Below are 27,851 nucleotides of genomic sequence, written 5' to 3' on the forward strand. Positions count from 1 at the left end.
AAGCATATAGTTTGTTATGGAAAAGCAATTGAAATGATCGTCTGTAGAAATACTTGTAAATTAAGAACGATTTATATTGAAAAATTTATTTTTTATCGTTTGGTTTTAATATTAACCACAAACTTCGACAGAATCTAGCAACTTGTCTCCATTCACTTTTTCGCCTATTTCGAATCTTGCAAAATCTAAGACTTCTACTTGTGCATCCCTTAGAACTTGTTGCACCGAAAGACTAGGATCTAATAGAAATTCTTGATATATTAAACAGATCTCATTATCCACGTCTATGTTTGGTTGATCCACCATATTATTTCCTACTTTGAATGGATTCATACCTGTCGAGATAAGAAATAATATATATCTGCTATTAACAGGTATGTACTTCGATTGTTCAAGAAAACGTCTACGAACCAATGATGTGTTGACAAAGTTGAGTTCCAAGTATCATTTTATCCTCTTTACCTTTGACGGCTATTAGTGCTCCGTATCTTCCAAAAGATATAGGTATAGGATTCATAGGAGCTGGATGCGTACCTCCGAATATCGCTGCGTCGCCCTGTACTCGCATACATAGAGCACGCCTTAAAGTTATATTTTCACCGATCATACCTATGGTTAAGGCAGAATGATCTGCTAAAGTTTTTCCATCGTTTGCGGGTAATGCTTTTAAAGTTTCCATGTCCAACGAAAGTCTCTCCACTTCGTCGTTACTGTTCAATGTCTTTGCATGGGACAATGTTGTTGCCAGTACGATTTCTGCCAGTCCATGAAACTTTTTGTTTCTCGCAACAAAATCTGTTTCGCAGTTTATTTCTACCAGTGCACCATGATTTTTTTCTACGATCACTGCGATCAGACCTTGGGTAGTGCTTCTACCTTGCAGTTTTGTAGCTTGCGTCCATCCATGCTGCTGAGCTTGCTCTTTCAGCCATACTTCTGCCTACAGTAAGGAAAAACTAAAAAATTCTGTTGTAAGGTAATAAAATCAGCGAGTACAAAAATATTTTATCTTTCTTAAGGGATTATAATACCTTTGCAATATCATTGGAATTTACTTCTAATGCCTTCTTACAATTTGCAAATGTATATCCAGTTTTTTTCCTTAGTTTTGCTAGAAGCGACTTATTCGAGGTTTGCCATAGCAAACTGTTTGTATGAACGAATCGAAATATACGGCTAGAAATCATCTGAAATTGGCAAATATTAAGTTTTACGATAAAATGACGTAAGGAAAGTAAGGTGGTATTGAAGTAACTTAACCTATAAAATCTCCTAAGATATTTACGAAGTAATAAAATGTCGGTTTTATAAAATATTGAAACTATGCAAAGTTGAATCCGTAATTTCTTAAAAAGACAAATTAATCTACGACTTTCTTACGGATCAATGATTTTCGTTGCCTGGAAACTGAAATCAATTGAAGTCGTTGCTTCTACCTATATTCAATATCGAGTTCGTATAAAAGGGAAGTAGAATCTAAGTAAGTAGAAGTAAAAACGATCATTTTCGAGAGATCATCATGCAGTACCTGGGAAAGACTATTAAAGGATTGTAATTCTTTAACGAACGATAAATTAAGATTATTTGGATAAAGACGCTCACCGTGCTTTGCTCGTGATAAAGGTAAGAGCGTAGGTAGCGCCCTCGTACAGTATGTGTTCAAAGTACGAACTAAATTTAGCAATCGTATGTACGTTTGAAATAAAATCATTCGTTGAATGATGGAAATATTATTGCGTTTTCTCTCGCAGATAATTGTTGGTCGAGATAAAACATGAAAAAAATGGATTGTAAATGCTCGGTCGAAAGTATCGATCAAATTCGAGATACTAAAGTGCAGAAGAGGAAATCTACCGAATTTTTGAATATGACTACATTGATGGATAGCAAAGTAGAACCGTTATTCCATTTACCGAAAGAATTGATCGATTGTACAAAATTCAAAAAGAAGAAAAGCGAACAAACCAACGTACGAAAGACATCGTACGCGATGCGTCGATTTAAAAAGGAAAAATTTCGTAGGTAAATTGATAAAATTATGTCGGATCGTTTTCACAAATTTTCTTTTCACAATAAAATAGCTTAATTTATTTCGTTCGTAGATATTTAGTCGGCTTGATAATGAAGCCGGAATTATCGGAAATGAATGAGGATTTACAGATCGACAAAAGTATAAATAGATATTATTATTACATCTCTCACGGTGTCGATACGACTCAAATAGCACGAATTCAAGAGAGTGTTTTGAATAAAATATTGAGCTTAGTTCCGCATAAATTGCTCAACAGATTCGTCGACTACACGAATAAATTGTTGATGGAAATAGAAGAAGATTTTTCGAGGAATATAAAGAGGGCCGTATTAGAATCAGCGTTGTTGAATCCTTACGAGGAAGATCTGCATTACAAGGTTTTTAGATAAATTTGATGAGAATCGATCGTTCATCTCTCGTACTGCGAGGGAAGCATTAATGTTGAAAATTGCTGACGATGATTGTATTGTAGGATGAAACCCCGGTGGTTCGAGTCGATACTCAATATATCGAACGATACAGATATATTCTAGAAAAGAATATACATTTGATAAATCCATGCATGAGTATGACTTTGGAACAATGGTTTGTCGATTACGAGTACGTAATTACAGATTTGCTTCCACTTATCTCGAATACATTGGTACATCTACATTTATTTTTCAGAACTTTTCGCCTATTTAACTTGGAAGACATCGTCTCGCAGCAGGAGAGTTGGGATTTAACAGATTTTCAGAATTTAATCCTTCGACAAATCGCTAGAGCGAAGCGCCATTTGTATAAGTTTTGGTACAGTGGTATACAGGATATATATTTCCAGGTAAAATAACGTCAATTTCTTGTATCGTATAATGTATACTATATATCTTTTATTCAAATATAAGCCAAAAGCTCATTTCTCTAGAATAATAAGAAGAATTTCGTGCCTAGTCCCTTGCAACGTAAGCGCTTTAAAAGATTTTTCGATTGCACTGCAACGTTGATGGAGTCTCAACTGTTGGAAGTGTGCGAGAAAACCCTTCAGGATTTTATGAAATACATCGTTACGTGCGCGGTAAGTACATCCTTTAAACTTTCAACGACGTTTATGCAAAGAACCATCGTTTATTACGAAATACTATCCTAACATTTTTCTTTATTTAACAGCCTTCCACTCCTACTTTTAAAATAAATTTAGTAATACAATCGAAGAATTTGGTATTCGAACCGACGTTCGAACAATTTAAAGAAACGTTTTACAATATTATAGACAATTTTTGCGAGACGGTGCAAAATTTCGAAAGGCTCGAAACTCAACTTTATATTGGTTGGGGCGGTCCGCAAACATTTCTTAAGGTATTCAAGAAGCAGAGAGAGAGAGAGAGAGAGAGAGAGAGAGAGAGGGGCTGTTATTTTATCTAGAAAACACTATGATTTTTCATTTTTACTCTTTTAGCCGAACATATCAAAGACTATGATCGAAGAATTGAAAAAAGAAATTAGCGATTTGATTGAAAGATTAAGGCTTGTTCCGGAAGAGAAATTAGTGAAACTGAACGAGTAATTACTATATTAATAAATGCTTTTTTTATGGAATAGATCTTCTAATCTCTTGATATCGCAGGTTTAGCTATCTTTATGAGGAACGAGAAAAGGAAGCTGTAAATCTTTTTCTGGCAGATCAAATGAATACTTTAACAAATTACGAAGAGAAGATTGAGTTCTATTACAGACTTGCAGTAAATATACCGTTAGAAATTGAAAAGACCATGTTCGAAAAATTTTTCGAAATCTCTCTCAAGACATTCATCGAATTTTTAGTTGATGAAGTTACTGATTTCAAAGATGCACTAATTAATCATTTAGTTACTATATATCAGGATATCGCGGAAAAGTATGTGCTTTAATCTATGTATAATGTATGTTTTAAAAAATATCGATCGGAAATGTTGTAATATTCGTTATAGCATTATACAAGAATATAAGACAATAACGGATAATATTTTGAGTCAACCAGAAAACACCGCAGTTTTAATGGAGTTGATCGCTTACGTAAGAAAAATCGAGGATATCACGCTGACGAATTTAGAAGACGAACTGCAGACAGTAATGGATCATATTCTTCTTCTTTCGAACTATCACTTATTGACGAACGAAGAAATAAATAGGAATAACACTGCCTTCGAATGGTATCATAAGATTCCCGAGATTCTAGAGGATAATCGATTGATGGTCGAGATTAAGATGCGAGAATTTCAAGACGCTCTTAAAGGTGCGCTTTTAATTTTCTTTCAAGTTTTCATGATAATTTTCATTTCTTAAACTTGCACTTAATATAGGGTAGTCACGTTTTTCTCGTAAAATTCGTAGTAAAAAGGGAATTCGCATTAATTATGAATGCACTTTCCGTTGCATCTTTTTGAACAGTTAGGTATCAAAAATTTAAAGAAGAATTGCAAGCGTATGCCGAACAGGTGGAAGAAGTTCAATATTGGGGGGACATCGATGAGGTGTTCCGATATCAAAAGAAGGCTCAGACCTTGGAGAATAAGTTGATCGCCGCTATGGAGAAGGTCGACAAATTCAACGAGGAAGAGACATCCTTTGGTTGGGAGATAACTCAATATCCGTTTCGTAAAAAAATTGCTGATCGATTGGTACCTTTTAAGAGACTCTTCGATATTACTTGCGAATACCTTACCAAACACGACCAATGGATAAACTCCACGATCGGTAGTTACGATCCAGAAACTATTAACGACGAAGTTGACCAAGCTTATAGATCGCTTTATAAGTTGGAAAAAAGTTTTATAGAGCCTGAATCTAGAAATTTAGCTAGTGCGGTACTCGAACAAATAGAAGATTTTAAAGATCGTATGCCTATAATCTTGACGCTCGGTAATCCAGGATTAAAGGCTCGTCATTGGGTTCAAATTTCGGCTATTATTGATATCCCTATAAAATTTGATGCCGAGCTAACTCTTGGAAAAATACTTGATATGAATTTGGACAGATATATTGATCAGTTTGAAGATATATCCGAGAATGCTACCAAGGAGAACAATTTAGAGAAGGCTATGGATAGGATGGAAAAGGAGTGGTCAGATTTAGCTTTCACTATCAATCTTTATAAGGATACTGGCACGTATGTGCTTGCAAGTGTTGATGAGATACAATTGTTGCTCGATGATCATATCATGAAAGCGATTACTATTAGAAATGCGCCACAAATCAAGCCTTTTGAACCACGAATTCTGTACGTTCGATCTTTTGTCTATCTTTTATAAACTATAAATAAAATCCCACGCGATGAAAGGAGATATAGGTGTGTATAATTCCATCATTTTCTCTATTCCTAATAGGAGATGGTTACACAAGCTACATTTATTGGAAGATATTTTGGATCAGTGGTTGAAAGTTCAATCTATCTGGATGTATTTAGAACCGATCTTTTCATCCCCCGATATTCAACAACAAATGCCGGAGGAAGGCCGAAAATTTTCAGCAGTTGACAAGACCTGGCGCGATATCATGAAAAATGTCGAAGTCGATCCTCGCGTATTAAACGTCATCGAAATAGATAAGATGTTGGAAAGGCTGAAGAAAAGTTTTGCCTTCCTCGAATTAATTCAGAAAGGTCTTAATGATTATTTAGAGAAGAAAAGACTCTTCTTTCCCCGTTTTTTCTTCTTGTCGAATGACGAGTTATTAGAAATACTTTCGGAGACCAAAGATCCTATGAGGTAAGCATTTTAACGATTCGTTTACACGATCGAGGTTTGTCATATAACGCTGAAATATATTCATCATACGATACAGAGTTCAGCCACACTTGAAGAAATGTTTCGAAGGAATAGCCAAATTAAAGTTCAACGAAGAACTCGAAGTACTAGCAATGATATCATCCCAAGGCGAAGAGGTACCTTTGATAGATACGATATCAACAACGGCAGCAAGAGGTCAAGTCGAGAAATGGTTGATCGAACTGGAAAAACTAATGCGACAAAGCATACGGCAAGTCGTAAAAGACGCGATAGATGCTTATTTCATAAAGGAAAGAGTGGCATGGGTTTTAGATTGGCCCGGGCAAACGATTCTTTGCGTTGGACAAATGTATTGGACTCAGCAAATCGAAGAAGGGATGTTACGTGGTATTGACGGTCTACGCGATTATTTCAATCAAAGTCAAACAGAATTAAATGACATCATATCGTTAATAAGAGGAAAGCTATCGAAGCAGAATCGTATTTCACTAGGTAATCAAATGGATTCTACATTCAATGCACAATATGTGTTTGATTGTCATGAAACTTTATCGGTTTTTGATATTTCGATTTTTCTTAAATATTAGAAGCTTTGGTTACAATGGATGTTCACGGGAAGGACGTGCTCGAAAATCTCTGTCAGGAAAAAGTAACGAAAAACAGTGATTTTAGATGGCTTTGTCAACTTCGTTATTATTGGATGGTAAATAGCATATAGATGGATATCCCAATACGTTTATTTAAATCAACATGTGTGTGTGTGTGTGTGTGTGTGTAACATACAACATATAACGTATGTACCGATATATTGAAAATTCTCTTTCAATTAGGACGAAAACATGTGGGCTTACATGATAAATTCGTATATACCATATGGTTACGAATATCTTGGAAATACATCGAGATTAGTGATCACACCATTGACCGATCGATGTTATCGTACACTGTTTGGTGCTTTGAGTCTTCATTTGGGTGGTGCGCCCGAAGGACCAGCAGGAACGGGAAAAACTGAAACCACAAAGGATTTGGCAAAGGCAATGGCCAAGCAATGCGTCGTCTTCAATTGTTCGGAGGGTCTCGATTATTTAGCTCTTGGTAAATTCTTCAAAGGTATTGCTTCTTGCGGTGCTTGGTCTTGCTTCGACGAGTTCAATCGCATCGATCTCGAAGTCCTTTCGGTCGTTGCGCAACAAATCTTAACGATACAACGTGCTGTCAATGCCGGCGCCGAAAAAATTATTTTCGAGGGAACTGAGATCTTTTTAGATCCTACCTGTGCTATCTTCATCACGATGAATCCTGGCTACGCTGGAAGATCGGAATTACCGGATAACTTGAAAGCTCTCTTCCGACCGGTTGCCATGATGGTACCCGATTATGCGCTCATTGCCGAAAATACTCTTTATTCTTACGGTTTCTATAACGGAAGACCTCTCGCTGTTAAAATCGTTACAGCTTACAAGCTTTGCTCCGAGCAACTTAGCAGTCAACATCATTACGATTACGGTATGAGGGCCGTTAAGTCGGTTCTAATTGCTGCTGGAAATTTGAAATTGCGATATCCCGAGGAATCAGAAGATATATTAATATTGAGGAGTATCTTGGACGTTAATCTCCCAAAGTTCCTCGTTCACGATCTTCCACTTTTCGAAGGGATAGCTTCGGATTTATTTCCTGGCGTTGTGCTACCTACTCCAGATTATACGCATATTAATCAGTGCACTAGAGACGCCTGTCAGGCAGCGAATATTCAATGTACGGATATATTTCTTGTAAAAATACAACAGATCTACGAGATGATGATCGTTCGACATGGGTTCATGATCGTTGGCTTACCCTTTGGTGGAAAGACTACCGCTTACAGAATGTTGGCCGATTGCCTGGGTTTGCTCGAGGATCGTGGACTGATGGATGAGCATCGAGTGGAGATTACCGTCATCAATCCTAAGGCTATCACGATGGGTCAACTCTATGGTCAGTTTGACCCTGCCTCTCACGAGTGGAGCGATGGAGTGCTCGCTGTTGGTTATAGGGCATTTGCGGTTTCTACTAACGAGAACAGAAAGTGGCTGGTATTTGACGGGCCCGTAGACGCATTGTGGATCGAAAATATGAACACCGTACTGGATGATAACAAAAAGCTCTGTCTCACTTCGGGAGAAATTATCCAGTTGGCGCCCACGACGAATTTGATCTTTGAACCCATGGACTTGGAGGTACGTTTTTACGTTGACATCGATGGTATTCGATACGTTTAAATTAAACTTTTTAATTAAATATTTAATAAAATTTCACGTTAAAATGTATATTCTCATTATTTCTCAGGTCGCCTCTCCGGCTACTGTATCGAGATGTGGTATGATATATATGGAACCGGTCAGTCTCGGCTGGAGGCCGCTATTGACTTCTTGGATGAACACGCTTCCTCCTTCGATCAACGAACACGTTAAAAATCACCTGGAGGAAATGTACGTGAGATTCTGTCCGCCTCTTTTACACTTAATACGTCGTGTTGGAGCTAAGGTAGGCAATAGATCAACAGATTTTCACTTTTGTACACGATCGATTAATATCTATAATTACCGATAACTCTCTTTCGCAATTAGGAAATAATTACGATGCCAGATGCTAATCTTACGAGATCCGTTATGCATTTTTTTGATTGTTTCATGGACGATTTTTACGACGAAAATTATATTCAAACATTATCGGATTTGGATGTTAGGGCTCAGATAGAGGTAATCTTTTTTTATTCACATTGGCGCACGTTGAAGCATGCATCATGAAGGTAGTAAGAATATTATTTTTGCCTATTATTGTCTATCCTATCATAGGGTTGCTTCTTATTTTCGTGTATTTGGGCGATGGGCGGAACGCTGATGGTAAATTATCGAGAATGGTTCAACATACTTTTTAGAGCTTTGTTATTTACCGAATTTCCAATTCACATCAGAGAACGTTTTTCTATAACCGATGAAATACCTGATTTAAAAAAGCCCTATGTCTCTGTTATACCACTTATCGGGTTGGTTTACGACTATAAATTTATAAAAGAAGGTAAAGGAAAGTGGAAACCATGGGTGGATGATCTGCAAGATGTTCCACCGATACCACGAGATATACCAGTAAATCAAATAATTGTCTCCACCGTCGAGACGATACGATATTTTCATATTTTTCGATATTTAATACGCCATCATAAACCTGTGCTTCTGGTTGGTCCGACTGGTACAGGAAAGTCGGTATACATTATGGATTTTCTTCTGAAGAGGAATGATGCTGAGATATTCAAGCCGCTCTTTGTAATATTCTCGGCACAAACGACGGCCAATCAGACGCAGGATATTATTATGAGTAAATTAGATAGAAGGAGGAAAGGAGTGTATGGGGCCACACCCGGTTCTTATTGCGTCGTTTTCGTCGATGACATTTCTATGCCTCAGAAAGAAGAATTTGGTGCTCAGCCACCCATCGAATTGCTTCGACAATTATTGGATCATTGGTCCTGGTATGATCTACAGGAAGTGGCACCGATCAAGCTGATGGATATTCAATTAATTTGCGCGATGGGACCACCGGCGACCGGTCTCGATGTTACGCCGAGATTTAAGAGGCATTTTGTTACATTAGGCATTTCCGAATTCGACGACGAGGTCATGACGACGATCTTCAGTAAAATCATGTTCTGGCATTTGAGAGGCCAAGATTTTCCATCTCTTTTTGATTCTTGCGTCGATTACATCGTTAACGCTACATTGAACATTTACAAAAAGACCAGGCAGAATCTTCTACCTATACCTTCTAAATCTCATTATCTGTTCAATCTGCGTGATTTTTCAAGAGTCATTCAAGGCATCTTGCTTTCCACTCCCGAATCGATTTCTAGCCTAGTAAGTGACAACCTATGTCAATGATTTATTTTATAGTACCTAATCGCACGTGCATGTTTCATAGGCGGGTATGAAACGTTTGTGGGTTCACGAAGTCCTTCGCGTTTACGGGGATCGTCTGGTGGATGACAGTGATATTCGATGGTTGGTCGAAGAAATAAAGAGTACAGTGAGAGATTATATGGACGATAAAATGGAACATCTTTTCCAGGATTTCCTTGAAGGATCTGAAACTGAAGTAAAATATGTAGTATTTAAAAATTATCGTCACATTTCTAATTTACTTGTTCCTTTATGCATTATCAGATAACGGAATTGCAACTACGGAATTTAGTTTATTGCGATTTCCAAGATCCATTGGCTGATAAAAAATTATACACAGAGGTGGAAGACTGGGATGAACTCGCTTTTATAGTGGAAGATTATCTGACAGAATATAACGAGTTATCGAGGACACCCATGAATCTCGTTCTCTTCAGGTTAGATCTCTTCCTATGTTACGTAAGATCGTACACCGTTCCATCCCACGAGTGATGCTTTTCTTAGATTCGCGATAGAACATCTTTCAAAGATTTGCCGAGTAATGATGCAGCCTCGAAGTCACGCATTGCTCATTGGCGTCGGTGGTTCCGGTCGGCAATCGTTAACGAAACTAGCCGTTCACATTTCGGATTATGACCTTTTTCAAGTAGAAATGTCTCAACAGTATGGTCTCCACGAGTGGCACGAGGACTTGAAGAATATTTTGAAGAGAAGTGCTGCGAGCGATCTGCACACCGCATTTCTCTTTATGGACACTCAGATCAAGGAGGAAATTTTTCTGGAGGATGTGAGCAATTTGCTAAATTCCGGTGAAGTTCCGAATCTTTTCGCTCTCGACGAGAAATCGGAGATATGCGAGAATATGCGACAAATCGATAGGCAGAGAGACAGATCGGTACAAACCGATGGGAGTCCCGTAGCTCTCTTCAACTTTTTTGTACAAACAGTTCGAGAGCATTTGCACGTGGTTGTGACGATGTCACCAATCGGTGAGAATTTCCGAATAAGAGTTCGTAAGTTTCCTGCTTTAGTCAACTGTTGTACGATCGATTGGTTCCAACCTTGGCCGGAGGATGCGCTTCTCGCGGTGGCTACCAAATTTCTAAAGGATATAGTAATGCCGGTCGAAGAACGCAATGCTTGCATCGAAATGTGTCAATTCTTTCATACGTCCACGCAGGAACTTTCGAAGGAATTTTTAAAGAAGGCGAGGAGATACAATTACGTCACGCCCACCTCCTACCTCGAATTAATTAACACGTTCAAAGATCTTCTAGGGAAGAAAAGGAGAGAAATTCTCGAAAGTAAAAGAAGATACGAAGCGGGCCTTGGAAAATTAGACAGTACGCATAAACAGGTAGAGAGAATGCAAGAGATACTGGTGGCTTTGCAGCCGAAATTAATAGTCGCTGCCAAAGATGTCGAAATGATGTTTCTCGACGTGCAAAAGGAGAGTAAGGAAGTTAGCGAGATGGAACAAGTCGTCAAAGTAGATGAACAAGCTGCTTTGGTAAATTCATTTTTTCAACGTTCTTCATGTTTGATTTAACATCTTTTTACGCTAGATATTGCGTTTGTTTACGCATAAACGTCTCTAACGCATCAATGGTTTTTGTTATCCGTCCAAATGAGATTTTCCGTTCACGTCTGTTGTTTCAAATAACGCAGGTGGTTGCTGCGGAGGCAGATGCGATACGTGCGGAATGCGATGCCGATTTGCAAGAAGTTATGCCGATATTAAATGCAGCGAATGCCGCTCTGAACACCCTGACATCTCAGGATATTCAGATCGTTAAATCCATGAAACGTCCTCCGGCCGGTGTGAGACTGGTCATGGAGGCTGTTTGCGTACTGAAGGTCATACATATATATTATTTATTATATATTTCGAGCAGTAGTTTAACGCGCGATATTGAATAAGAAAAAGGATATATTATAGGACGTCAAGCCGGAAAGAGTTCGTACGCCAGAAGGAATCGTAGAAGATTATTGGAAGGCCTCTCTTCGAATTTTAGGGGATATTAAATTTCTAGAGTCGCTTTTACTCTACGACAAAGATAATATTCCAGAAAAAATAATGACGAAGATACGTACGACCATTTTGACAAATCCGGACTTCGATCCTGAAAGGGTTAGGCACGTTTCTACGGCTTGCGAGGGTCTCTGTAGATGGGTTATCGCGTTGTCGGAATACGACAAGGTCGCTAAAATCGTCGCGCCTAAAAAAGAAGCGTTGGCTCGAGCGGAAGGTGACTATGCTGTTGCTATGAAACAATTGAGCTTTAAGAGGAGTCAACTGGAAGAGGTGCAAGAAAGACTGGCCAAGTTGGAACAGCTTTTGGCTCAAAGAGAGGCCGAATATAAAGCCATGAACGATGAAGTTCTCGATTGCGAAGAAAAACTCAGGAGGGCCAAAGAATTGATCGGTGGTTTGGGAGGAGAATATACAAGATGGTCCGACACTGCTAAGGTCTTGGGAGAACGTTACTATTCATTAACCGGTGACATTCTCATTGGATCCGGTATTGTAGCCTACTTGGGTGTCTTTACGACGCAATATCGGCAGAAACAAATTGAAAACTGGGTACAAATTTGTATGGATCTCAAGGTGATTTGCACGGAAGACTATCAGTTGACTCAAGTCCTTGGTGATCCTGTCCTGATCAGATCGTGGAATATTTTTGGTCTTCCGAGTGATCTCTTTTCGATCGATAACGCAATAATCGTAACGAACGCTCGACGATGGCCACTCATGATCGATCCTCAGAGTCAAGCGAACAAGTGGGTGAAGAATATGGAGAAGGCATCCAATATTAACGTTATTAAATTGGACCAATCGGATTATATGAGAGTTCTCGAGAACGCCATACAGTTCGGTCAACCTGTGTTACTGGAGAACGTTGGCGAAGAATTGGATGCCGCTCTGGAACCTCTTTTATTGAAGCAGACTTTTAAATCTGGCGGTGAGATTTGCATTAAAGTCGGGGACTCCATTATCGAGTATTCCGATAAATTCCGGTACGTTCGTGCAGCTACCTGCGAATTTACGATATTCTTTAGCAATAAAACTTTTGGATAGAAATCCATGCAATTCGATCGTTAAATTTCATTCTTCCATCGCGTCGGTTTATTAAGTTTTTCGATATATTATGTACAAGACACTCACACATTTTCCAGATTTTACATCACCACGAAATTACGCAACCCACATTATCTGCCCGAAGTAGTAGTGAAAGTTACTTTATTGAATTTTATGATTACTCCTATTGGACTGGAAGATCAACTTTTGGGTATCGTCGTTGCAAAAGAGAGACCGGATTTGGAGTCAGAAAAGAACCAGTTGATCATACAGGGTGCAGCCAATAAAAAGTATGATGTATAAAAAGACAACATTATGTTGTAAATAACATGGAAAATCATTATTAACAATTATCTTATGTAGAATGCTAAAGGAAATAGAAGACAAGATATTGGAAGTATTATCCGCCTCGGAGGAGAATATTCTCGAAGATGAAACGGCGATTCGCATACTCAGTTCTTCGAAAACTCTTGCCGACGAGATTCAAGCTAAACAAGCAGTTGCCGAGATCACCGAAAAGTCTATCGACGATGCAAGATTGCAATACACGTCTATCGCCGTTTATAGCACCGTTCTCTTTTTTACAATTGGTAAGGCTTTTGTTCAAATCTTCTCGTATCGCAGAAACTAACGACAGAAAACGTTGACGTTCGCAGCGGTTTTGGCAAATATCGATCCGATGTATCAATATTCTTTGGTTTGGTTCGTCAATCTCTTTAAACATACTATCGAAAATACTCCAGTAGTCGAAGATATACAGCAACGATTGCAAGATCTCACCAAATTTTTCACTTATTCGCTCTACGTGAACATATGCCGGTCGTTGTTTGAGAAAGATAAGCTTCTCTTCTCTCTGCTTTTGGTGGTAAATCTATTGAACAAGGAAGGCGAGATCTCGATGGCACAATGGATGTTTTTGCTAACAGGCGGTGTTGGTCTTGAGAACCCTTTCGAAAATCCTACCAAATGGCTTCCAGCAAAGTCCTGGGATGAATTGTGTCGCCTGAGCGAAGTTACCGGTTTTCTGGTAAGAGCATACGTTTTTATCCTTGCTTCTTTTCCGATTAAAAAACGGCGCAAGTTTCGGAACTAATTTTTATCTATTTTTTCGTTCGAACCGCGATATTGACTCGTCCACCGTCATGTATCTTAAAAATATACGTACGTATCAGATAAATCCGCCAGTTTTTATATTGACAGAAAATCAAAGATGCTTTCGTCGAAAACATCGACGCTTGGAAGTTCATATTTGATAACAAAGAACCTGAAAAATTAACTTTTCCTGTACCTTATGATAAACTTTCTTTGTTCGAAAGAATGCTGGTGTTACGATGTATACGACCTGACAAAGTTGTACCCGCTGTACAAAATTTCGTCGTAGGTAACTGAACGTTTTAATGCAACAAATATAAAAATAATCTTAAAAAGATCTTCCGCGGTCGAATATTGTTCTCTTTTTCTTTTTTGTAGAACAATTAGGTCAAGAATTCATCGAGCCGCCAACATTCGATTTGGTAGCTGCTTTCGCGGATTCGCATTCTTGTATACCCCTTATATTCGTCCTTACACCTGGTGCCGATCCTATGGCAATTTTATTGAAATTCGCCGACGATCAGGGCTTTGGAGCTAATAGGCTTTTTTCCTTGTCCCTTGGTCAAGGACAAGGTGTTATCGCTACAGAACTCATCGACGAGGGTACGAAAAATGGTACTTGGGTTGTTCTACAAAATTGTCACCTTGCTAAGAGTTTCATGCCAAATTTGGAAAAGGTGAACGATCCTACTCGTCCTCGCGTCACTTTCGTATATTTTTTCGAAATGCGAAATCAACGTGAAGATTTGTTTAGATTTGCGATAATTTCACTATCGAAACAGTGCATCCGGATTTTCGATTATGGCTGACTAGTTATCCAGTTGATCACTTTCCGGTTAGCATACTTCAAGATGGAGTTAAGATGACCAATGAACCTCCTAAAGGATTGCGTGCTAATATCATCAGGTCTTACTTACAAGTAACGTCGAAATTATATTTTTCACAGAGTCGATAGCAATGCGACAATATCGTATTGATAGTAATATATGACTTTTTTAACAAATGTATGCAGGATCCCATATCCGAAGAAGAATTTTTCGAAACGTCGAGGCAAATAGAAAATTTTAAGAAACTTTTATTTTGCCTATGCTTCTTTCATGCGATTGTACAGGAACGAAGGAAATTCGGTCCGATCGGTTGGAACAATCAATATGAATTTAATGAGACCGATCTCAGAATCAGTGCCCTTCAATTGAAAATTTTTTTGGATCAATACGAAGATGTTCAGTTCACTGCATTGAAATATTTGACAGGTATCATAACGTATCAAGTTGTTTTCAAATATGATCAGAAGGTGATTATTGTTTATTTTCAAGGCGAATGTAACTACGGTGGACGTGTAACCGACGAATGGGATAGAAGAACGTTATCAACGATTTTAGAGAAATTCTATTGCAAGGAATCAATAACGATAGAAAATTATTCCTTCGATGAAACTGGTATTTATTACGTGCCGCAAGTTGATAAACACGAAGAATTTCTCGAATACGTTAAATCGCTTCCTATGGCAACTGCCCCAAGCATTTTCGGTATGAACGAGAACGCGGACATTATAAAGGATCAGCAGGAAACACATTTGATGTTTACATCGATCTTGACTACTCAGGTATAACGCGAAACAAAAAAATCGAACGTAAAAGTTTTATCCTAGTTTAGAATTCATTATAATCTTTCCTTGATGTTGCTACAGGAATCCGAAGAAGTAAAGGTAAGTTTAATGAGCAAAATGAAACATGAGACGTATTAATTAAATTTTTTTCATTGCGTGCGCTAGATAAAGAAATTAAGGAGTAAGGTAAAATTAAGTATTAATCTTAGAAACACAACTCTATCGATGTTCTAATTGTCGGGTTGACGTTAATAATTGCGATACGTTTTCTACATGAAGGATACAGCAGAAACTGAAGTAGATACAGGAATATTGCCAGACGATATTGTTTTCTCCGTCTCCAACGACATTTTGTCAAAGCTACCAAAAGATTTTGATCTCACGGATGCACTAGAAAAATATCCTACATTGTATGAAGAAAGTATGAACACGGTATTGGTTCAAGAAATGGGAAGATTCAACAAACTGCTACAAACGATTAGGAACAGTGTCGTGAACGTTCAGAAAGCGATTAAAGGTATACGATGAATCGGTTTCGCGCTTCGATGACTCTTTCACAGTATCGTGAAATTGACCTTAGGTCTTCTGATCATGAACCCGGACCTCGAAGAGGTATATACGTCGATAATGATAGGAAGAATACCGGAAATATGGATGAGAAATTCTTATCCCTCGTTGAAACCACTTGGCAGTTATATCCTCGATTTCTTGAGAAGATTGACTTTCCTCGAGGTGATCATCCGCATGCAATTTTACGTATGTACTTATTTGCAACGATGTAAATCGTTCCTTCTATTCGATTAACAGACGTGGTACGAGGAAGGTGCGCCAGTAACGTTCTGGATCTCTGGATTTTATTTCACTCAAGCTTTTCTTACCGGTGCTCGACAAAATTATGCGAGAAAGTACAAGATTCCTATAGATTTGTTAATATACGATTTCGAACCGTTAAAAGAAACGACATTCAAAGTACCTCCTAACGATGGGGTTTACGTTTACGGATTATTTCTCGACGGGGCTCGTTTCAATATGACGACTATGAAATTAGACGAATCCTTGCCAAAAATTTTATACGAAGATGTACCTTACGTAAGTGATCTCACTCGTTAAAACGCAACGAACGTTATCAGAATTGTAGATATGATTTATATGACGATGCTTTAGATATGGTTCATCCCGAAGACGAAGGATGAAATAAAGGAAAGAAATACTTACACCTGTCCAGTTTATAAGACAGCAGAGAGAAGAGGTGTACTATCGACGACTGGACATTCGACGAACTTTGTAATCGCTATATGGCTCCCGACGGAACTTTCATCGGAGCATTGGATACTCAGAGGCGTTGCCATGCTATGCCAATTGTCGCATTAACGGAAGCGGAAAAGGGGATCACTAGGCTTCTATAATGCACCCTCTCTCTCCCTGTCTCTCTCTCTCTCTCTCTCTCTCTCTCTCTCTATCTTTTTAATAAGTACGCGCGCGCGTACGCATACGTATGTGTAGAGAGCGACAGAGAAAGAGAGAGAGAGAGAGAGAGAGAGAAACGAAGCAAAAAGGAGAGGATTGAAGGCCTTGAAAGAAGCCTTCAATTTTGTTTACACTTCATTCATGCACAATCACGTAGACGTAACGTTGACCGGCTCTAACGACGAAGAGAATTCACGCGTAAGGGTGTACCCGAAAGGGAGTACCGAAGCGACGATATGGATTTTATCGGCAATTAAAAATAGCCTTTGCTGCTTCACACTTGACGTCCTTCGATCGAAACATCGTGCCTTTCTTTCCTCGCTACCTTCTCGAGATGAAGAACAACTACTTATATTCTTCTATAGCATTTTTTTATTCGTCCATTTATTTATTATAAGAGATAGTATATTTTCGATGGAGTATGCGCTTCGCGATGATTGCTAGTACATAATGCTTGTCGAAAATATCGGATATGACGATTGAAAAATATCGGAGGAAATTCGTATTTTTCAATACGCACGGCCAGCTTCCGATGAAAATATTGCAAAAGGTAATGCGTCAGTGAGACGATATCTCTATCCTTCTCTATATCTCTATATCTCTTTCTCTACATTCGAAAGAGGATATTCGAGCTCTCGTTGCAACATCAAAGTCATCGTTCGTAGAAGACGAATCGAGCGCGCGAATCGAACGGCTTTCCATCGTATAAACTCAACATTTTCATGCAAGCTGCATCCAACTAAATCCAGCCATGCCCGTCCGACGAATAAACTCGCACACGAGCTTAACTTATCCCCGATGCGTGGAGAACTCATCGAACTCGACTCACAATTCACATCGGAACAAAACGAAGCTTTGTTCGATCGGTCGACGTCGTAGGACTATCCACGATTTATACGTTAAAACCTACAATCGATGCTGAAATCTTTCAGTCATTCCAATTCACAGAATCTGAACTTATTCTCGGTGAAGAAAAGCGATGGACCTTCGATTGATGGATCGAAAGAAAAAAGCTCGATTCGATTTCATCCACCGAATTCGTCCTATTCGATTGGTTCTCACCTTTAGGACTATACTTTTTCCTTTCTCCCCTATCGTAAATCTTTGTAGGACGGTCGATCCGTGTTAAAGTCTTTTACCGTGAAAAATCACTAACGTGATCACTCGTTGGTTCTCATGAACTATCGAAAGGATATAAAATTAAAAGAAAACGTTATGCCAGGGGTTTATCTTTATCCAAGAGAAGAGAAGAGTAAAGAAGAGAAGAGAAGAGAAGAGAAGAGAAGAGAAGAGAAGAGAAGAAAGACTGTTTCGATATCGATCGCAATAAACATAAATTGAACGTAGTTGAGCTTGATATTCTATCCAATATAATGACTAAAACTACACATTTCTCAATTTGCGGATTAAATTTTCATCAAAATGGTATTTCATGCAGAATACGACATTTATCAAAGGAACATATCATGTTGAAATTAAAATTCATCTGTGTTCAATATCGAAAGACTTATCAAATTCGATTGATTTGAAATATTATAACGACTCGACTCACGATCGCATTTGATTCGTCGAAACAATGATCACCTTGCTTTTTCAGGTAAAACGTGAATTCCTATGCAAATCGTTATCGTAAATATTGCAAGGGGATATCAAGAGGGCAAAGGCAGGTGCGGGAGAGATTTCGAAGGCGAGGCGACGTATACATACAGCGTCCATGAGATGAGAGAGAGAGATAGAAGAGCCGCGGGCGTCGTGGCAGTATCGAGGTGGAGGAAAAGTGGGTGGCACGCGCGCGCGTGTGTGTGTGTTACCTCGGTGGCGGCACCCTGTCTACCCGGACCGAGATCGCCGGAGGCTCGTTGCCTAGCGACTCCGTATTGATCTCTCCCCGTATCTCGGCTTTTCCCCTTTCTCCCACGTCTCTCTCTCTCTCTCCCTCTCCCTCTCCCTCCATCTATCTCTCATACTCCAGCTCCTTCCCTCTTTCTCGTCCCCGTCTCGTTAATCTTCGTCCTTTCTCCTACGTCCCTTCTACAAAACGATATTCCATCATTCTTTCCTTTCGTCCCAACCCCTTCCACATGATTTTTTCTTTCCTCTCGTCCTTCTCGATGAATTTTTGCATAGACTTTCAGGTGGCTAGCTCGTCTATGAATGTCTTTGTACCTACATATATTAATGTTAGGATAGACGACTAGTTTCGTTGCAGCCTGATTGAAATAGCCGATTCTAAAGTTCGAAAAAAAACTTGATTACCGATAATTTGAGTAATTCATGGCTCCGTCGACAGGATGTGCACAAGAGTGAAAAATGGGAGGGTATGAGAAACGTAGTGTGCGATTAAAATTAGAAATAGCTTTGAACGTCTACTTTAAGATAATTTAATAGCTAAAATAGTCTACACGTTCGAGAAACAAAGACTTCGTAAAACCCTATTTATCAAGATTTTCTTGTTGGCAGTCTTGATTTGTGGAATGTCTATCCATTTTTAATACCCCATTAAAATCGGTCTGTATATCCATGAACGTATATATATATATATATATATATATATATATATATATATATATATTCATACAATTAGTCAACAAACTTAAATCAAATTTCGGATTAAGAGACTTCGCGAAAGACATTGGAAGACGCTCTCTTATGTAAATGATGAGTTCCTTGTTCATCGTTCGAAACGTGTCTAGATCGAGTTTCTCCAATACGGAGTACCTGAGAAGAGGAGATAATTTGCAATCAGTACGGATCCTAAACGGGGCGTGTCAGGTCATGGAATATATCGCTCGAATGAAAGTTAGTTCCTGATTCGGTGATGCAAAAGGTGAGAAAGCAGAGAAAGGAAGGAATTGAAGGAACAAGGGTAGCCTCGAAAACTCACACCTAGAGCTTTCCACCCTTCAGCCTTCTTCAAGCTTCCTCGTTCGTGCAGCTACCAACCTCCGTCCCTTCTCTTCTCTTTTGCTCTTCTTATTGGCAAAGTGACCTTCATCTGAATTTCTTTGTCGCACCTACATTTACCCCTTTGAACCATCGCCAGCAGACAAGACGAAGAAGGGGTAAAACGAGTGGAAGGGATTAGAAACAACGAACGGGGCATGCTTTTACTTTTTTCGCCTTATATTTGACGAAATTCTCTGTTTGCTTCTAACGGAAGGGTAGCGCTCTACTCTCTCTCTTTCTCTCTCTTTCTCTCTACCTCTCTCTGTCTTTCTTTTATAACATATACTTTCCTAAAAATGTATATTTATTCAAGGATTCATTTCCTCTCGATTTCCGGATTATCAGGAGTATGAATTTACGTAGATCATAATTTAATCGGTCAGACGAAAGTTCGTCATTATTTCGATCAAAATGATACAGATAGTTTACTTGGTTTATCGAGCAAAGGTTGCATTAGCCTTTTCGAAAATAAGGAAGAAAGTATACTCATTGGTTTCTATTAAAAATATTTTTCTTAATTATATAATAATCCGCTATTTTGTCTACATCAAGAAAATACAAAAAAGAATTGAAGAACGTGGCTGCAGTAATTTTTCTTATGCAATTTTAAGTCTTTGTTATTTTTTTATTTATAGACTGTCTTTTTTTGACTTGCTTTTTGTAAAAGTAAAACAATTAATATTTTATGAAAAAAATTAGATTCAGATTCAAACTATGTTATAATAATTAGTTAATATAAACATTTCTTCTCCATAATATATAAACGAGATTAACGATTATTACTAGTTGAGTATTATTCGTATGGATTAATTTTGGAGGGTAGGATTGGTCGATTGAATATGCGTTAATTATTAATATTTATCATTTATTAATATAAGTTGATTTTCTTTACAACATCACAGTAATTTCAAATTATACACATTAATTAATTTCATTTTAAGCAAAGTATTGATATGACGCAATAATATTAATTATTACATATCGTTGTTAATCGAACAAAACAATATATCTATTCTCGGATCTTTAAGATTTTTAATAAAAAAGAATAATTAGAAGCACGTGAAAAGCGTACGAACGTAGTATAAAGGAAACGATTGCTGACAATCTCGGATAAGTAAGACAAAGGAAAAGATACTAGTTGAGCATTGTTACTGAATAATGAATGAAACTGTGCGAAATATGTCGAATAGAAAAGTAGAACAAAAATTAATTTAACGACGAAAAAGAAGAGAAGAAAAAATAAGAGGCTAGACGAAGATGACAATGATGGTGATTGTGGCAGGCATCGACGTTGTATAGAGTTGGTAGAGTTGGGCTGCGATTGACCGGGGATTTATGTGACACATCAGCTGTTGGTAGCGCTGATGTTATTGATGACGGTACTGATAATATCAACAGCAATAACAGAAGCAATAGTAGCACTAGTAATAATAACAATAGTAGTAGTAATAGTAATAGTAATAGTAGAAGTAGTAGTAGTAGTAGTAGTAATAGTAGTAGCAGTGTAGTGTGTAGTAATAGTGTAGTTAGTAGTAGCAGTGTAGTGTGTAGTAATAGTGTAGTTAGTAGTAGCAGTAGTAGTGTTGTGGTAGTAATTGTAGTTAATAGTAGTAGTAGTGGTTGTAGCAGTAGTGGTAGTGGTAGTAATAGTAGTAGTGTAGTCGTAGTAGTAGTAGTAGTAGTAGTAGTAGTAGTAGTAGTAGTAGTAGTAGTAGTAGTAGTAGCAGCAGCAGTAGTAGGTTGTGGTTGTAGGTGGTAGTAGTAATATGCTTGGTCCAGGATGGATGCTGTGAGTAGGGGTAGGTTGCCAAGCAACGTCCGTCCAACCCTAAGCTCTCCCCACTTCTCTCATTTCGTGCTCGACGACTCGGTCGATACAACCGGCCGTTTTCGTCGTACACCCGGGAATTCCCCAATTTCCATTACGGGGGTTCGTACTTTAAGTCCGACCTCCATCCCCTTTTTCTCTCTTCCATCCTACACTCGCGTCCGATGGGACACTTAAAACGATTGCGAGCTCGCCTCTTTTCTAGCTCTTTTCTTCTACTTTTTCTCTATTTTTTCTTCGTAATCTTCTGTTTCTTTTTCTTTCCCTTCCTTCTCGTCGTTCCCCAACACCACCGATGACTCTGCCACCAATGGAGTAGTTCTAGCAGTTACTATCAAAGTGCCACTCCGTGCCAGGAGATACGCATTATCCTTAAAAAAAATAATAGGAGAGGCTGTGTTACTCTCTCGAGAGAAGAGATACGAGGTGGAATCAATTCCACCGTCAGCCCATTTCTTTCTTTCATGAGAAAACTGGATAAGGTTCTGCTAACTCTTTTTTCTCCCTCGTTCGCGAAACGTACTTACATTCGAGCGTTGTCGATTAGATAATGCATTTTTATATTATAGAAATGCGCTAAAAGACTTCGAAATATTTGTATGTTATAGAGAACGTTATTATAACTTTGAATCGATACGTGATGGATCAATTATGGATTCGTTACAATTTAGAATAGAATTTACTAAGGGCAAACAAATATAATAATACAGATATATAACAATCTATTAAAAGAACAAGAAACGAGTTAAGATATAAGAAAAATGTTCACTCACCTATCCAACTTTTCTTTCTTTCCAACATTTCTTTAATGTTTTCTGCATAATTTGTGAATTGGTAAGAAACGAGGAGTATGAAGGTAAAGGTAATTACGGATAGAAAGAAGGAGGAGAACGGCGAATAGTGTGTACTGACCTCGCTTAACGGGAAGAAGGAAGAAAAGGATATGGCAATGAATCGGCGTGTTTTCGACGGGAACCTTCGAGCTTTCTTCCAAGTCACTAACATCGACAAGGCTTCCTCGAGGCGACACACCAATTGGACAGAGACAACGTTGATTTTGGTCCGCTCTTGGCATTCACCGCGTGCCTTATGAATTTTGAAAAGTTGGCACATGGAAGCCCGCAGTGAACGCAAGGAGCACAGACTCACGAATCCTGTCTCTTTTTTTTTTCACTCGGCTTTCGATCATGCTGACGTCGAAGATGCACTCTTGTCTTAAACTTGTCCGAAGGATCGCACAGAGACATGTTCCTAAAAAGTACACTCGAAAAAGAAAAATGTCAATATATCAATCGGATTAATTTATTCGTTTGACATTATCCCGACAATTATCGCAATGTTTCTCGATGTTTCTCGAATTCGATAATTCTTCCGGTCTTTACAATTCCTAACAACAACACGATTCACGTTCGTCTGATTATTCTAACGGCGAACTATTCAACGAATTCTTTTCAAAGTTACACCTTCCTTATATTCACACCGATTCCCAACAATAACAATTACGAACACGATTCGAGAAAATCAACCAGGTATTTTATTTATTCTTCGCGGATAATCGAATTCAATCTCGAAGCACGTAAATTTCACGAGAATGACAGCGAACTACAAACGCGCACTTCTCCACTCTCGACACTCCGAAGCGATTGTTTCGTCGACGTTATATCAAAGTTCCGCACGACACATTGATTCTTTCCGTGACAAGCGAATCGACAAATTTATGTATGATGCGCGCGCGCGTATGATCTTAGAGTAGTTAGTAGATAGAGATAGAGAAGAAAACAAAGTAGGTAAAACGTAATGAAAAGTAGAGAAAAAGATGGTAAAAAAATGTAAAGAGAAAGAGAGAGAAAGAGAGAGAGAGAGAGAGAGAGAGAGAGAGAGAGAGAGAGAGAGAGAGAGAGAGAGAGAGAGAAAGGGACGTTTTACGATGAGCGTCGCAATGTGAACTGAGCTTGATGAACGGTCGATCTATACTATGCAACGATATCGTACACGCTCACCCTTGTGGACCCATGATCAGGGGTGTAGCGATGACATTGGAGGGGATGGGGGTCGTCAGTCCCACCATAACTTATTGCTTATTTCGCGGAGGGTGTTCGACCCCGTGCTATCCTGGTCCGGGGGTTAGGGGTGATTTGAGAAAGGGAAGGAGAGGTGGAGAGAGAAAGAGAGAAAGAAGAGGGTGGGAGCAGCTGACGTTGGGGTTCTATTGTCTGTAGATATTCGCATAATCAAGAAATCCACCCTCCTCTACACTTTTCAGAGTAAAAAGGAACATATGGGATACCATAACTAATATCGTCGATGAGTCTGATCGATGATTTCGAGTTCGACATAAATTATCTATGCTTTTTAATCGAATTAAATCGAAAGCAAATATTATAGCTAGGGGTGGTAGGATTTTTATAAAAAAATCTTGATGACCGTAACAGACATTAGTAAAAACGAAAATGATTCGATTGATGTCAAAAACAAATAACTCAAAATATCTTTTTTTTTCGATACGATCGGTATGAATCTTTTAAAGGATTCCGAGAAGAAAGATCGGTCTAGAACGTATAATCTACTTGAAAACAACGTATTTCGTCCGAAAAGTTAATTCCTCTATTCCTTGTGAAAATGAAGAAAGAGGGAGTGAGAGAGAGAGAGAGAGAGAGAGAGAGAGAGAGAGAGAGCGAGAGAGGGTGGGAGAGGGAGAGGGAGAGGGAGAAAAAGGGAATGAGAAGGACGTTGTCGGTGGTGGCAATGACGTTGGAAGGGATGAGTAGGGTGGATGGGTTCCACGGCACAAAGGAACATTCCCTCGAAGGGCCGGAACTTCGTCTGCCCAGAACTGTGGGTCACGGTTACTTCTAGGAGGCGTTACGTCCATCGATTTAAACTCTCGTCTGTTCTACCCTTCACCCCATACCGCTCCAGCTCTAGTCTCAGCCCCAGCCCCAGCCCCTCTCCCGCTCTTCCTTCCCCTCTCTGGCCGAACGTTCGACTCTCATACAAGCGGGAGACAGGAAGAATTTAATATCGAGTTATTTAAATACCTCTGAAATGTTATCGATGTCGATAATATCGACGTTCCTGGGACTTTCAAGAAATTTTATACTCGCACAAGCTATGACTACAAAGAAAAAATATGTTCGATTCCCGAGAGAGAGAGAGAGAGAGAGAGAGAGAGAGAGAGAGAGAGAGAGAGAGAGAGAGAGAGAGAGAGAGAGAGAGAGAGAGAGAGAGCTTTGGATTAATTACTTTTTATTAGGGGAATACGTTGAAACAATCGAATATATAATTAAATTCTTTATAACAATAATAAAAGTTTAATCGAATGTGATCAAATGAGGATAATTATGAAAATTAAATTTCGAACGATAAAATCTACTGTTTTTCTTAGACTTATTCAAAACGAGAAAGATCGATATCGATGGTTCAAGAAAATTTCAGTAAAAAATCGCGTTTTCATTCGCACAACTTAATATGTTTTTCCATCGAACGAGGAGCTTCCTTTGGATGAAATCTTCGTGCGCCGGAATCCGTGCGATTGCCGGGACCGTCAGTATTGCAATGATCAAAACGAGTTTTAAATTTATTTAGAAATTGAAGCGCCTCGTATACGATCAGATAGTAAGTTGTAAGAGAGAGAAAGGGATCGATACTTGGATAGCAAAGATTTATATTCAAGAAAATCAGAAAAGATAACGCGTAGTTCGAATACCAAAGTCACTGTATTAATTCCGCATCGAAGGATAAGCTCTAATATTGTTAAAGAAACCAAGAGAAAGAGAGAGAGGGTGAGAGAAAAAGACAGAGAAGCGGACAAAAAATTACCTTACTCTTTTCACTTAAAGTCAAGAAGGTGTCGAAGACGTCGTAACCAATCCTTACAAGACAAACGAATTGAATGGATTTGCCCTTTCGCGTCCTGCTCCGAGATTCTCGTGACGTAATCGAGCACGTGTACTCCGTCATGTACCCTTCCCAGGTGGGGTCGAAAACGTCACGGATACCAACCCCCTCCCCTTCTCTCTTCTTCGGTCTTCTCTCTTCTCCTCACTTCAGGAAGACACGCCCTCTCCATCGATCCTGTTGAACCCTCCTTCATTCATGAGAACTCTGGTACCAGGGCGACGAACCGCATGGTTCTACCTGGTATCTGGAACAAACGGACGATTTTCCTTGAGAGCGAGGCTAAAGGCCGGCCTTCGTGGCCTCATCAAGCACCACGGCGCGCCAAGACGTTTGGTTAGTGCTTCGTTTATCGGATCTCTCAACGTAGGTCAGCATTTTTATTCTTATACTTCAGTTTTCTTTTTAAGCAAGTATTAAGTAGTAGTACTTTAGATAAACGATATTTAGTCCTTACCTAAAGTATTATTCAACGTGGAGAAATTTGTATAGATCTTTCGGTATAGTTTGACTAGTCATCCTAGTTCGATTATATTTTTTGGGAGATTTTTCAATAGTAACTAGTAACGATATTGTCGCGTATAGTTCGAACGTTCGACACACCGGTTATAAATAGAAACTCGCTCGAGAAACCCTCGTCCGAGCTCGTCAGCTGATCACATATTGACAGTTCGATAAGTTGCCTCGAATGCACCGTTCAATCGTCAAAACTGCTATTCGTACAATTAGTCGCGCCTAGGTGGACGAAGAGTCAAACGTTATTAAAGCTTACTGTAAATAAAAAGTTGTTAGATGAATGATATGAAAATGAATTAAAGCTAGAGCTAAGGAAGAACGTCAACGTACGGATAAGGAAGAATCGTAAGTGTTTTCGCTTGACTCTCCGAAGGAGGACAACAATAGTGATCGAAGATTCGATTCGGTTTACGCTCGGAAGTCAGTAGCTTCGTGACAGAAAATTACGAAAATGGTAATTAGGAAGGTAACGGCGACGTGACGACTATGCGGCTTATTCATACTTCGTAGCCATGGCGATCCTGCACTACTGATAAAACAACAGTACACACCGTAATGTGCTTACGCGGAATAGGGGGAAAACACGTTGCTTACCGGGTGTCACGAAAATCGGGACACATTGTGCGACGGACAGTGTCATAGTGAAGCGCCAAACGGAAATCTTTCCTTCGAATCATTGAGCCTTACTACTTAACGTACGATTCGAGTATTCGATGGCAAGGAATTGCGTTTCGACTAGAAGGATAACGCGTTGATTAAATGAAACGTGATTACGAATAAGTACAAAGTTTTTCTATAAACCGAGAAAAGTTCCGATAACTTGATGACATATGGTCGTTTCACGTACATAAATCGTTTGCTGGAACCTCGTATCTGACCATATGGTGCGTTATCCTAGATTCGAACGAAAACTAACAAATACGTAGACTCGTAAAAAATAATTATATGATAACAACACGTTAGACGGAGTATGATTAAGACGGTGGAAGATCGATGAAGGGATAATTCGAATAATACTATTCCGGAAGAATTCAAATTTTAGCCGAGATTTAAATAAAAAAAAATAAAAAAGAACACAAAACTTTTGCCACGATAATATCCCCCGATCGAATTTGACGTACGAGACACTAAAGATATATGATAATAATATCGATAAAAGTAACACTATTTTTGTGCGGTACCATCGCGTTCACGTCTCACGATCGACCGTCGCTTACGTTCTTCCTTAACAATGGATCTCCTATTTCGAGAGAAACGAAAATTTCTACGGATTCTGCAACGCGAACTGAACGACCTTGACGGGCGATTTACCTTAAGAAAGATCTCCTCTGATGAATTCTTCGATGATCTCCATTATCTGAACGCAGTCGACGATATCTCTTCTTTTTTTCTCGATCACCTTTCGAGTTAAACGTAAATCAAGACTTGAAGTAAGGAAGGAGAGAAAAATAGAGAGGGTAAATTAGAGAGAAAGAGGGATAAAAAATATATCTTCTCGCGAAACGTCTTCTCCATTTTTTTCTCTTGCGAACGTTAATTTTCAATGGATATTATCCGATCGACTGGCCGATCTCTTCTTCTCAGCCTTGTCAAATTCTTGGAATTTGTACGTTCCTTTGGTCCCACGATTGCAGCAACGATGAAAGAAATAAAGAAAGAGAGAGAGAGAGAGAGAGAGAGAGAGAGAGAGAGAGACAGGGAGAGAGAAAT

At 38.9% G+C, this 27,851-nt stretch overlaps 2 protein-coding genes and 1 long non-coding RNA gene across 6 annotated transcripts; 1 reads left to right on the plus strand and 2 right to left on the minus strand.

The window, feature by feature from the left end:
- Window positions 1-53: 53 nt before the first annotated feature.
- LOC122630044 (elongation factor Ts, mitochondrial) lies at window positions 54-27,835 on the minus strand. 4 transcript variants are annotated; one of them, XM_043814071.1, is made up of 5 exons: window positions 27,453-27,835; window positions 25,548-25,872; window positions 1,032-1,187; window positions 412-940; window positions 54-335 (listed from the first exon to the last, which is right to left on the minus strand). In XM_043814071.1, the coding sequence occupies exons 2-5, from the start codon at window positions 25,686-25,688 to the stop codon at window positions 112-114; spliced, it is 1,050 nt and encodes a 349-aa protein (XP_043670006.1). In that variant the 5' UTR covers window positions 25,689-25,872; window positions 27,453-27,835; the 3' UTR covers window positions 54-111. The 4 variants fall into 4 exon arrangements, with proteins under 4 accessions (XP_043670006.1, XP_043670007.1, XP_043670008.1 ...); XM_043814072.1 differs by lacking the exons at window positions 25,548-25,872; window positions 27,453-27,835 and adding an exon at window positions 18,662-18,685; XM_043814073.1 differs by lacking the exons at window positions 25,548-25,872; window positions 27,453-27,835 and adding an exon at window positions 1,603-1,656.
- Window positions 1,775-18,545, plus strand: LOC122630036 (dynein axonemal heavy chain 7-like). Its single transcript, XM_043814057.1, has 36 exons — window positions 1,775-2,022; window positions 2,103-2,409; window positions 2,505-2,632; window positions 2,699-2,852; window positions 2,937-3,086; window positions 3,179-3,367; window positions 3,468-3,571; window positions 3,636-3,905; window positions 3,979-4,283; window positions 4,439-5,267; window positions 5,374-5,754; window positions 5,831-6,267; window positions 6,363-6,478; window positions 6,606-7,991; window positions 8,101-8,298; window positions 8,382-8,513; window positions 8,610-9,665; window positions 9,730-9,903; window positions 9,972-10,144; window positions 10,212-11,217; window positions 11,376-11,564; window positions 11,647-12,725; window positions 12,885-13,076; window positions 13,150-13,376; window positions 13,443-13,813; window positions 13,987-14,167; window positions 14,257-14,555; window positions 14,633-14,797; window positions 14,891-15,131; window positions 15,195-15,484; window positions 15,569-15,586; window positions 15,653-15,673; window positions 15,767-16,004; window positions 16,068-16,219; window positions 16,295-16,576; window positions 16,652-18,545. The coding sequence occupies exons 1-36, from the start codon at window positions 1,775-1,777 to the stop codon at window positions 16,856-16,858; spliced, it is 11,895 nt and encodes a 3,964-aa protein (XP_043669992.1). The 3' UTR covers window positions 16,859-18,545.
- Window positions 21,858-24,914, minus strand: LOC122630054. Its single transcript, XR_006327394.1, has 2 exons — window positions 22,502-24,914; window positions 21,858-22,099 (listed from the first exon to the last, which is right to left on the minus strand). It is a non-coding gene; the product is annotated as an uncharacterized LOC122630054 (long non-coding RNA).
- Window positions 27,836-27,851: the final 16 nt, after the last annotated feature.

Source organism: Vespula pensylvanica, chromosome 6 (genome assembly GCF_014466175.1).
Source record: "Vespula pensylvanica isolate Volc-1 chromosome 6, ASM1446617v1, whole genome shotgun sequence".
In the NCBI taxonomy this organism is placed as follows: Eukaryota; Metazoa; Arthropoda; class Insecta; order Hymenoptera; family Vespidae; genus Vespula; species Vespula pensylvanica.